This window comes from Canis lupus, chromosome 6 (genome assembly GCF_048164855.1).
Source record: "Canis lupus baileyi chromosome 6, mCanLup2.hap1, whole genome shotgun sequence".
NCBI classification, from domain to species: Eukaryota; Metazoa; Chordata; class Mammalia; order Carnivora; family Canidae; genus Canis; species Canis lupus.
Window position 1 is genome coordinate 3,309,513 of NC_132843.1, and position 12,962 is coordinate 3,322,474.

At 37.5% G+C, this 12,962-nt stretch overlaps 1 protein-coding gene across 10 annotated transcripts in view; it reads left to right on the forward strand.

Moving 5' to 3' along the window:
- The first annotated feature begins 237 nt into the window (after positions 1-237).
- Positions 238-12,962, forward strand: part of LOC140634911 (centrosomal protein of 76 kDa) — a 234,552-nt gene continuing 221,827 nt past the window's right edge. For 8 of the 10 annotated variants that reach the window (XR_012032235.1, XM_072828642.1, XM_072828644.1 and 5 more), the window contains exons 1-8: positions 238-394; positions 1,424-1,579; positions 2,606-2,687; positions 3,316-3,540; positions 4,702-4,887; positions 6,744-6,841; positions 7,393-7,521; positions 12,438-12,626. Coding sequence is in view for 9 of the 10 variants with exons in the window: in XM_072828642.1 (XP_072684743.1) it covers positions 332-394; positions 1,424-1,579; positions 2,606-2,687; positions 3,316-3,540; positions 4,702-4,887; positions 6,744-6,841; positions 7,393-7,521; positions 12,438-12,626 (1,128 nt within the window). In the remaining variant the exon portion in view is untranslated. Of the gene's footprint in view, positions 395-593; positions 913-1,423; positions 1,580-2,605; positions 2,688-3,315; positions 3,541-4,701; positions 4,888-6,743; positions 6,842-7,392; positions 7,522-12,437; positions 12,627-12,962 lie in introns of those variants that run through there. The other 2 variants (XM_072828652.1, XM_072828645.1) reach the window with 2 other exon arrangements.

The following is a 12,962-nucleotide window of genomic DNA, read 5'->3' on the forward strand; positions in this document are numbered from 1 at the left end:
GCAGTGCGGGCGGAGACCCCCGCGGGGCAGGGCGGCGGGGAGCGTGGGCTGGCGCGGTGGGCGTCCCCAGGCCGGGAGCGGAGGCGGACGTGGTCAGGCACGGACGGGGGCAGCCCGCGCCCCGGCAGTCCGCGCCGTTTGAAAGCCACGGTTGAGCGCCGCCGCCGCCGCCGCCTCGGCTCCCGCCCAGCCGCGGCCCTGACGCGGCGCCGCGCCCCCCGGGAGCTGCGCGAGCCCGAGCGGTCGGCGGCTCCGCCCCGCGGCTACTGGCACCCCGGGGCCGGCCGGGCGCGCCCGAGGCGGGGGAAGCGCGGCGAGCGACGGCCGCAGCATGTCGCTGCCTCCGGAGAAGGCCTCCGAGCTGAAGCAGCTCATCCACCAGCAGCTGAGCAAGGTGAGGGTCCGGCCCTGGCGCCGCCCGCCTGGCGTCCCGGGCGAGGCCGACGGCGGCGCGGGCGGGGGGCTCCGAGTGTGCAGCCCGGGCCGCCTCCAGCCTCGGCGAAGGGCAGCCTCAGCCGCGCTGAGGAGGAGGCGCTCACCCCGCGGCTTCGGGGTGCCAGGCCGAATACCAGCTGGGCTGCAGCAGATGTATGTTCGGAGGGTAGGAATGAGAGTTACTTTAAGGGTGAAACTCGTGTCTTGAAGTTGAGCCAGGGGGACGTTCCTGAAGGTCTGCACGGAGAGTGCTTGCGGCCCTTCGGAGCCCAGCGAGAGCCCCGAACGCAGGGAGCTGAAGCCCTGAAAGCTGCCGTTTGCTGTGCACCTGTATGCCAGGTCCCGTGCTCAGTGTAAAGCATCTTTGACCTGAGCCTGCAGTAATCTTTTCCAGACTCATGCAGGGTAAACGGATCAACTCAGGGTCACGTCTCATAAGCTCAACGTTGAAATTCATACTCTGATCTCCTAGTCCAGGTCTGTGTTCTCTTGCGTATACTACACTCCCAATAGGCCTGTTTTCGTTGAATGTTATTTGTGGGGAAATGGTAACAAAGGTAGTAGATAGCCAGTAGAGATTATTTCTAGAATTTGTGCTAAGAGAAATTTAGGATGAAATAAAAGTCTTAGCTTTATTCTCATTGAATTCTAGCGATAATTTTACACTTACTATTAGCTTGAAAAGCCGTCTTGAATTTTGTCCACTCTCCCATTATTGTTTTTTAGATATTTATTGATTCCTGAGACACACAGAGGGAGAAGCAGGTCCGCTGCAGGGAGCCCGATGTGGCACTCGATCCCGATCCCGGGACCCTGGGGTCACGCCCTGAGCGGAAGGGAGACAGACGCTCAACCGCTGAGCCCCCCGGGTGCCCCTAGTACTCTCCCATTATTTTTTTTTTCTTTGGGTGCTTTAGAAAGAAATTAGCTAATTGGCAATGTTTGTCAGCTTTATAAACGTGAGTTATAATGCAAGTTTTCTACATAGATGGATGTCCATGGCAGAATAAGAGAAATCCTTGCAGAGACAATACGGGAAGAATTGGCACCTGATCAACAACAGTTATCAACGGAAGATTTGATCAAAGCCCTTAGACGTCGGGGAATCATTGATGATGTGATGAAAGAACTTAATTTTGTTACTGTGAGTAGTTTGGTGGGGAAGAATTTTGAGAATATGTTCCTGGGCATAATGCTGCTTATTGGGTCCATATTTGGGGCCTGTTTTTAGTAAAATCACTTTAAAAGGCCATTTTTGTCTGGTAATATCCTTACTATAAGTTCACTCTACCCTTGAATGTAGCAAGTGGGATTATGTATCAATGAGATTGGAGTTACATACCATATTTCTCTTTACAGTGACAGAATTTTCTGTTGTTATTCCCTAGGTCTGTATCTGTAAGTATACATATTTTAGTGAAATTAGTTCACCATAACCTAGTTCTTTTTCGCAAGTAGTGTTTTATAATTTTTTTTAGATTAGGCATATTTTTAAAATACATTGTTTTAGAACTTCATTCTCTGTGATTAACAGATTATCAAATTTTTAAAGAAAATAATTGTGTAAGAACCTTCAAATCTCTTTATACAAATAGGTCGGTAGTGAGATGATAAGCCTCCGTGCACAAAATAGTAAGTGGGCCTTCTTTTGAAAATGAGGCAATAATGAGAAACTGTGACCTAATAATACATGAGTAGTATAATGTAAAAATTGGATGGAGTGCATAATACATCAGGGAATAAGTATTTTAATACAGCCTCCTTTTTTGGTTTTTGAGGTTTATAAACCCATTTGTTTGAAAATTGACCCAGTAACAGCTTCTGCTGTGTGAATGTCATTTCCTTATTAAAATCAGTTCATGGTAGAATCATAAGCCAAATGTCATATTAGGTTTAGAAAAAGTTTAACCTTGTTTAAGGTATTAAGGATTTGTTAATAGCATTCTGTGGACACTGAAGACAGTTTATTTCCTTATTAAAGTTTAGGAGTGACCAGTTCATCAACTCTTTTCATTATTTTAATTATGCTGGGAAAATAAGAGTTTCCTTGAGGGGGCTTTATCCTGTATACTTCTGTTTAGTTCTTAGTCCCACCCATTGTTGATGTTTCTTTGCTTAGCTATAATTTTTGTTTTCTAATTTGTTTTCATCTTTTTTCCCACCTTTCTAGGACAGTGTTGATCAAGAACTACCTTCCTCTCCAAAACAACCTGTTTGTTTTACTGATAGACAATCAACGTTGTTAAAAAAAAGTATGTATATTTCTTTTAACATTGATTTCGTTTTGCACCGTACTACATATTGATGTGCTGTAGTGTTTGGTATTTGATGAAAACCATTTTTTTCCTTCTCGAATGAGATTCTTACCATTTTTGTAATTAATCATCCAAAAAACTTAGATTCTGTTTTGCACCAAGTTGTGTATGTCAGAAGCTTTAGTATATCACAGAGTGGAAGCAAAAACAGAATTACCTGTTTCTCATGTTTTAATAATATGTTTTATAAACATTGTACAGCTTTGCTTTTTTAACGGTAATTGCCTAAAAAGTACACTTGCTGAGTTTATATTTGTTTGGTTTGGCTTTGGCGGTGAAGGCGTGTTATTAGATAAGCACCTGAAGAGCAAAGGTTTCTTAAGCCTTGGCTCTGACTCTTTTCTAGCTGGGAGAAAGTACCCAGAATATAAAAACTCCGATAAAGATATATCTTATTGTGTATGTTTTCTTTCTTGGTTTCAAATGGTCCTGGTATACAGTAAATTTGTTACTTTTTTAATTTAGTCTTTGGTTTTATTTCTGTCAAGTTATTATTTCCTATTGTCTTGATCACATTCCTTAAGTTGTTTGGCAGTTTCCTCATATATATTGCTACACTTTACAGCTAATATTGATCCAACACGGAGGTATCTTTACCTTCAGGTTTTGGGTGGAAAAGCTTTCTTGGAACATCTACAAGAACCTGAGCCTTTACCTGGACAAGTTTGTTCAACCTTTACTCTATGTTTACATTTTCGAAACCAACGTTTTCGTTCTAAACCTGTTCCATGTGCCTGTGAACCAGATTTTCATGATGGCTTTTTACTTGAAGTACACAGAGAAAGCTTAGGTAAGGAGCAATAATAACTTGTCATTTAATTGAGTAAATATTTGTTAGGTTTTATGGTAACATAACTTTTGCTAGAAGGAGAGTTTTATGATGATTGAATCTTCCTACTTTGCTTTTATTTTCTCCACTGCTCTTTTTTACATAAATTACTTCTACCTTTTTGCTTTATTTTCTGCTAAATAATTTTTCCTTAAGATTTTTTATTTTTACTGTTTTAATGGTTGCTTCTTAAGTAGTAAACATTTAAATATCTGTTAGGGGGTTGCCTGGGTGCTGTAGTCGGTTAAGTATCTGACTCCTTATTTTGGCTCAGGTCATGCATGATCTTAGTGTTGTGGGTTTGAGCCCTGCATCGGGCTCTGCGCTCAGCACAGAGTCTACTTGAGATTTCTTTCTCCCTCTCCCTCTCCGCCCCCCTCCCCAAAATCAGTCAATCAACCAATCAATGAATGCCTGCTAGATGCGTTATACTGTACTAGGCAAGTGCTGAGGATCTAGTGAAGAACAAGACATAATTCTTCTCATTTATGAAGGATAGCTAGGTTTATCATGTTATGTAACTTTGAGAAATAAAGGTAGGATGGGAGTCTGTAACTAGTTTTTTAAAATTATATACCTGATTCCTATAATTCTTATATTATTTCTGTAACTGTATTTTATGTTATTTCAATATAGAAATCTTAATAATGTGTTTGCTTAGCAAAGCTAAAAAATTACACCTTTAGAAATTTAGATTGCTAAGATGGCTAATACAGTATGAAAAGATTTTTTTGCCCTTGGTGAAAAAGGTTACCCTAATAAGGCTGTTTATTTTTTTTTTTTAAAGATTTTATTTGAGAGAGCACAAGTGAGCACAAGCAGAGAGTGTTGGGGAGAGGGAGAAGCAGACTCCCTGCTGAGCAGGGGGTGTGACCTGGGGATCCATCTCAGGACCCTTAGATCATGACCTGAGCCAAAGGCAGACGCTTAGCTGACAGAGCTCCCCAGGCGCCCCAGGATTGTACTTTTTAAATTAAGTAATCTGTTGCATGGTTTCTGAGGCATTACCAAATTATTTTATTTGGTTTTATGTAAGTATATTAGTATCCTTTGCAATAAACGTATTCTTCTATGTTGGTCTAATGGAATATGTAATGTGATGCATTTGGTTTATGTTGCCAGGTGATGGAACTAGAATGGCTGATTCAACAACAATGTTATCAATAAGTGATCCAGTTCATATGGTGCTAATCAAAACAGACATATTTGGTGAGACTACTTTAGTAGCATCCTATTTTCTCGAATGGCGATCAGTTTTGGGCTCAGAAAATGGAGTGACCAGTCTTACTGTGGAGCTTATGGGTGTAGGTATGATGATTCATCACTGTTACCTTTTTATAGCCATAGCTTGTTTATAAATGCATTTTATGTTTTCTGAATGCCTTTGTAAACCAAACAGGAAACATGTAAAAAAACTTTCATTAGGGAGTGCCTGCATGGTGCAGTCACTTAAGTATCCGACTCTAGATTTCCACTCTTGATTTTGGCTCAGTTCGTGATCTTAGGGTCATGGTCTTAGGGTCATGAGATCCAAGCTCTGCATCAGGCTCTGGGCTCAGTGTGGAGGAGTCTGCTTAAGATTTCTTTCTCTCAAAAAAAAAAAGAAAAAAAAAAAAAAAGATTCTCTCTCTCTCTCTCTCTCTCTCTTCCCCTCCCCCCTTTCCTCTTGTGCTTGTGTGCGTCCTCTCTCTCAAATAGATAAATACTTAATAAAATACTTAAAAAAAGAATTTCATCAAAATTACATTTGGACTCTAGTATTGGGGTCTTGGGAAATGCCGTGAAGCATGTTAGTAAAGAACTAGGGCAGCCTGGGTGGCTAAGTGGTTTAGCACTGCCTTCGGCCTAGGGCCTGATCCTGGAGACCTGGGATCGAGTCCCGTGTCGGGCTCCCTGCATGGAGCCTGCTTCTCCCTCTGTCTGTGTCTCTGCCTCCTCTCTCTCTCTCAATCTGTGTGTGTGTGTCTCTCACGAATAAATAAATAAAGTCTTAAAAAAAAAAGGGTATAGAACTATACAGTCAAACTGATCTTGTAAGGAAAAATTTTTTTTTCAGGGGCTTATTTTTTTTCTTCAAATTTATTTGATTGCATATAAGGCTATAAAGAACAGTAGGATTCTTCACACAGATGCATATGTAAAAACTCTACTCCAGCACACTCCAGTGTACAGTGCATCCCCCATTAGTATCAGTGCCTTCCTGCAGCAGTGGTTCTTACAGAATATGGAGGTGATACTTTTCCAACATTTTACATGTGGGAATATGGGACTCAAAGAGGTGCTGACTTGTTCATTGACAGGATCTATGAATAATACTCCTTGAGGAGAGAGATGGTGCCTATTTTATTCACCATTGTTTCCTTGGACTCTTGGGAACTATCTGATGTGTGATATGTATTTTCTAATAGAATAAAACCTACCAGTATTTTATGCATAACATATAAGGGAATTACTTTGGTATTGAAACTAAGTCACAGAGTCAAACCTGGTTGGTGGACGGTATAGCTTTAGTACTTTAGATTTTGATAAGTCATACCCAGAATGTGGTTTTCCTTAAATAGAAAGTAAGGGCACAAGTTTTTTGTGGGATATATGTATTTCCAAAAGATACACATTATTTGTCTTCAAATATAGGCCTAACATGATTATCATAGTAGTGACCAAGAAACAAGTATATTCTGATTCACCAGAGGAATAGTAGATAGTTCTTGTAAAAAGTGTATTTGTTTTCAAATTGTTTAAATCCAGGTATGGATGTGATGCGAAAAATGGGAAGGAATTATTATATGTGACAAAGTATAAATATTTCCTGAGAACCAGATGTTAACAGTTGCTTTACTTTGTTTTTAATGTAAATCTGGTTGGTATATGTTTAATGAAGATAAAAATTAAGAATACCAAATCCTTTAGATCCAAATAGCCCTTTAAAATGTAATAAGCAAGCTCAAAAAATAGATAATCTTACAACTAGATCAAGGTCTTTATGCAAAATAAAAACTGATTTGAATTGTTTTTAATATGAATATTAAAGATGTTGAATATTATCTGTATTTCACGTAAGTGGTAAAGCCAAAATTCTTAGATTATTTTGGTTAGACTTTGGTTGACTAAATATACATAGTCTGGAAACCTCTGAAGTTCTAAATATTTGTTTATATTTATAGGCACAGAATCAAAAGTTTCTGTTGGAATTTTAAATATAAAACTTGAGATGTACCCACCACTCAATCAGACATTATCTCAGGAAGTAGTGAACACACAGGTAAATGATTCTGAATTTCTCTTCTTTGTGTATTTGTTTTCATAGTAGTATATTTATCTATTGATCCTAGAAAGTAATTTCTTTTTGGAAAATTACCACTTAACTGGTTTTAAGCAAGAGAATGACAATACAATTTATTATTAAAAAAATTTTATCTTGGGGTGCCTCAGTTGTTTAAGCATCTGCCTTTGGCTCGGCTCATGGTCTAAGTGTCCCGTGATTGAGCCCCACGTCAGGCTCTCTCCTGGGCAAGGGGTCTGCTTCTCCCTCTCCCTCTGTGATGTTTCTCACTCTGTCTGAAATAAATGAATAAGATCTTTAAAAAAAAATTTGTCTTGGGAGAAAAAAAGATCACTGACCATTATATGGAAACTAGATTATAAGGGGAGGGGTAGTATAGACACAGGGAAGTCTGTCAAGAAGCTGTTACAGATGATGGAGATGATGGCTTACGGTTAGGGTGGTGATAGAGATGGAGGGAAGTATGTAGAATTGTTAATTATTTTATAGTATTTAAGGAGGAAAAATATATATATTTTTTAAATTTCAAGCTTGCTTTGGAACGTCAGAAAACTGCAGAGAAAGAGCGATTATTTCTTGTATATGCAAAGCAGTGGTGGAGAGAATATTTGCAAATTCGACCCTCACACAACTCACGGCTGGTCAAGATTTTTGCACAGGTTTGTGTTTAATATTTACTGTTGTATATATAAGTTTCATTTAAGGTGAATTGTTAAAATGTATTCCTGACAAATGAAAGTTTATTTGTAAAAATTGAATATGATTTTGTAATATTCTCTTTCGCTGAGTAGGTGATGTAACGCAATATTTTATTTTGCTTTTCATTTTCAATTTTTTTTAAAAAGATTTTGTTTATTCATGAGAAAGGCAGACACCAGGCAGAGAGAGAAGCAGACTCCCCGTGGGGAGCCTGATACGTAACAGGATCCTGGGACTCTGGGATCATGTCCTGAGTGAAGGCAGATGCTCAACTGCTGAGCTACCTAGGTGTCCCTCATTTCAATTTTTTTAAACCTTTTTTTTAATATATTTGATTTAAAATAGATAAAAACCCATTTTGTTTAAGTTGGAGTGTGATATTTAGTACTAAATGATTAAATACTAGAATACTTTGCAGTTGATAATGTAAATTCAGCTTTGATGTGCAGAATTGGGGCTATGGGCACATATGTTTAGAAATATATTTTGTTGGGCTATTTTCTTAAAGACAGTCTTATATGTAATAATTCTATATAGCCACCATCTCTGAGCCTGTGACAAGCAATATTTAACTGCAGCATTTCAGTTATATATAGATATGCTTCTATTTTTCCTACAGCCTAAGCTTATTTTCTCTCATTATCAAATCAGAATAAAATATATGATCAGATCCATGTTTTTTGTAACTTTTGAGGAATCATTCAAATTTTTTATATATAGTTAGCCTTATGTAGATGCTTTTATAAGAGTTATAGTGTGGTATTATTTTGACTGATCTTTCTCAGATCCTGTGCATTCATCTAGTTTTACCCTACATAGTAGGATGGACTAAGAGTAGGTCAGTTTGTAGATGAGGAGCTTAGAAGTGGGAGAGCCTAGTTGAGTAGGGATGGAAATGTGGGAAATGGCTTCTTGCTTTTCAGTAGCATTGTCTATGCATTGTTTAACAGGGCAGACAAGATAGCATTGATGCCAGGATGGGGCAAAGAGAAACCAGTCAAAATATAACTGGCTCTCTGCTGTCTGTTTAGTCTGAGGTGAGGTTATGTAAGGAATCTGGGACTAGAGAAGAATGGGTGGATGAGCAAGTAGACCAGAAAAATGACAAAGGAAAGAGGAGGAGGAATAGGAGGAGATATGCAGTTATGCAAAATCTTTTTTTTTTTTTTTTTTTTTAAGGAAATACTACTTAAACAAGTTTCCATCTCTTAGAATTCATTGTAAGAAGATTTGACTACATAAGGTCACTTAGTCTCATGGTAACCATATGAGATTGTCAGTTGGCCAGGAGTTTCTACTATTTTATAAAAAATAAACAGTATAAAGAATAGAAGAGTGAAGATTTTTTCCTAAGATCAAATAGCAGCTCAGTCATGGAGACTCCATTGAGTTGCAGTTTTGACTAGGGCATTTTTGGTTTGACTGGACCACCTCTGGACATACAGAGAGTAAATAAATGTTTATTTTACTTCAGTTCCCCAGAAGTATCTTTGCTGCTTCTTTCTATATTTGACTAGATATGAAGTTAAGAAACAATAGCATTTATTTAGGACAGTCAATCTTATCACAAAAACTGCACAAAAAAATGCACAAAAAATTTTAAACCAAAAAATTATTATACATGGTCTGAAAATGAATTTCCAGTGCTTCTAGGCATAAGAGAAAATAATTTACAGCAACACTGTCTCTGCAGTGAGGGAAATGTTCTCTGTGCTGTCCAGTATGATAGCCATTGACCTATTGAGTGTGTAAAATGTTGCAATAAAGAACTGAATTTTACATTTTATTTTAATTTTAATTAAAATTTAAATAGCTACACAGGGTTAGTGGCATTCTTAATGGGACAGTGCAGGTTTAGAAGCTGAAATATTGAAATTTTCAAGACATTTCATTTGAGGTATTATGGATAATATGAGAAATACTGCTGTAATGAAACAATGATCTATCTTGTATTCTAAGATGCTACTTTTGATGATTGTCTTAGGGTAAATGCATCCACTTTTTAGGTACTCATTCCTTTCCTTTCTGATAGTGAAGTTGTAAGAATAGGACTAAATGGCCCACTCAGGAACTCAGTTAATTACCTTTATTGTAACAGCTGTAGAATCCTCCAAGTTGTTATACATAATAATCTGTTGACTTATTTTTCCTCCCTTGCTTGTTTTGCTGTAGTACAATAGTATTATACATAATAATCTGTTGTACTTATTTTTCCTCCCTTGCTTGTTTTGCTGTAGTACAATAGTAATTTACTTAACGATAACTTAAATTTTCTAGTGCAAGAAATTTTAAAATAAGTCATAGAAATTGACCATTAAGATTTAAGAAAATGTTATAGGGATGCCTGGGTGGTTCAGCAGTTGAGCATCTGCCTTTGGCTCAGGGCGTGATCCTGGAGTCCCAGGATTGAGTCCCACATCAGGCTCCCTGCATGGAGCCTGCTTCTCCCTCTGCCTATGTCTCGGTCTCTCTCTGTCTCTGTCTCTTTCTCTCTCTCTGTATGTGTCTCTCATGAATAAATAAATAAAATCTTTTTTAAAATATAAAAAAAGTGTTATAAATCACTTGAAGACTGAGGTTATCCTTCTAATATTCAGATTGTGATTTCAAGACTTAATATTCCAACACTATACTAGATCAGTAATAACATTGAGTTAATATGAAAGAAATCCAAATAACAGTTTTCTACTTCCCTCCAAAATTAGAATCATGGTTTTCTGTTTTTAAAATGAATGCTATGGGGGCACCTGGGTTGCTCAGTGGTTGAGTGTCTGCTTAGGTTGTGATCCCAGGATCCTGGGATCAAGTCCCACATCGGGCTCCCTGCAGGGAGTCTACTTCTCCCTCTGCCTGTGTCTCTGCCTCTCTCTCTGTGTCTCTCATAAATAAATAAATAAAATCTTTAAAAGAAATAAAATAAATGCCATGAAACACCCTTTGCTTAAATCTCTTGTCTTCCTCTGTTCCTTAGTTTCCTTAATTGTCTTTGATTCTTCATTCTACTTGAGCTTTTTTTCTAGCTGATTCCTTTGTTCTGTCTATTTCTGACTCCCAAGATTGCATGGGGAGATGGAGAGTAACAAAGAGATCACCATGGATGTGTTTGAGCCATGGAGGTAACAGTGGGGTGGGAGAGACAAGGAAAAAAAAATCAGTGCCTTTTAGAATTGAGAACCATAGTTAAAAGTCAAATCATAATAATACTTCGCTCTACATCAAAAAATTTATTATCTTTCTTGCTATAATTAAATGTAAAAGGGCTGTTTTGTTTTGTTTTCCTTCCTAAGGTTTGGGATTATAGTGGAGAGAGGTGATGTTTTTGTGGTATAGAAAGACATCAGTAGTTCTGATAATCAAAACAGTTGTTTTTCTGTTAGCTGAGTTATTAGACTTTGTTTCTGAGGAGCCTTGCCATGACACAGTGTGTTAAATTGTCTTTGAATTTTGAATAGAAAATAGTGTTTTGATTTTGTCATCTCAGTAATCATGAAGTTAAGGGATATGCAGGCTTTGGTAATATTAACTCTAAACGCACAGTGGTGGACCATCACCAGAGACTTTTGTATGCACTGTAGTTACCTTAAATGCTAGGATACATCATATATTTATATTTAAAAATGTAAAATGTTTTCCTTAAATGGTTTTCAGAACTCTGCTTGCAGTTGACTTGGTTAACAAATCCTTGTTTCCTGTGGATCTCCAGGTGTAATGGAAACAAACTGAAAATGAGCTCTGATAATTTGTTGTTATATTAGTAAATCAGAAGAGTTATTCTGTTTGGATATACAGTATTAAGTTCTTTATGATAATATGAAAGGATACTGTGACTTAGATCCCCTCTCCATCCCCTACCCACCTGCCTGTTCTGTTTTCAGAAGAGTTCTTTTGTTTTTCTAAGTTATTGAGGAGTAATTGACAAATATAATTGTATATATTTGAAGTGTACAATATATATGTATATTTGCTATACATATACATCGTGGAATGCCTATCAAGATCAAGATAATAAACACATCCGTCAATTTACATAGTTACCTCTTTCCTATGTGGTGAGGAGACTTAAGATCTGCTCTTAGCAGCTTTCAAGTTTACTGTATTAATTACTCCTCATGTTTTCCATTAGATCCTCAGAACTTAATCTTATAACTGAAAATCTGTACCCTTTGGCCTATATCTCTCTGTTCCTCCCTCTGTCTAATCCTTGGCAATCACCATTCTATTCTCTATTTCTATGAAATCAGCTTTTTTTTTTTTTTTTTTAAGATTCCACATGTAAGGGAAACCATACAAGATTTGTTTTTCTCTATCTGGCTTATTTCACTTTGCATAATACCCTTCAGATTCATCTATGTTGTCACAAATGGCAGGATCTCCTTTTTTTATAGCTAAATAATATTCTGTTGTATGGGTAATACCACATTTTTTCACTTATTTATCCATTAAAGGACATTTCACTTGTTTCTATCTATATTTTGACTATTGTGACTGATGCTGCAGTGAACATGGATGTGAAGATAGATGTCTTTTTGAGATACTGATTTCAGTTGCTACAGATATCTCAGAGTGACATTGCTGAATCATGGTAGTTCAGGTCCTTAACTGTCACAAGTTTTGGAGATAGCTCAGGGTTTGAATTCTGGCTCTGTTGCATAATATTGCAGCTTCAATTTCTTCATTTATGCAATGAAAATAGTAAGAGATATTAAGAGGATTAAAAGATACATTGTATGCGTAGCACTTCACTGCTGGATGCAGGGTAAGCATTCAATAAATGGTATCCAGAATTATTTTATCCCACATTAATATATTCTAAGAAAAGGTGTTAATATTGGGAATAATCTATCCTACAGTTAATATTTTTTCCCTCTTCCCTCAGGATGAAAATGGGATAAACAGACCAGTTTGTTCCTATATTAAACCACTTCGAGCTGGGAGGCTTCTGGATACTCCAAGGCAAGCAGCGAGATTTGTTAATGTCCTTGGTTATGAAAGAGCCCCTGTTATTGGAGGAGGAGGTAAACAGGAACAGTGGTGCACTCTGCTGGCCTTTCTCTGTAGAAACAAGGTACTCTGCACTTGTAATAGAATTAAACAGCAATACATCATAGTTATTGTGAGTTTATCATATTTGAAAATAATTAACCTAGAAAAATGGATAAATGATCAGTTTGAACTAGTCAATCTCGTGTTTTTAATACATAAAAAGCGTTTTTATTTTCTTGTATAGTTTCTTACTTAGCATAATATGATTTTTGTGAGGTGGAGATAAGTATTGTAATGTCAGAAATCAAGATACAGAGGTAAATTCAATTGAATTAGAGACAATGCTGGGATAATCATGGTCTTTCTAGTACTATTTTCTAGTACTAAAAGCTACTTCGATGATGCATTTTTTTAAAAG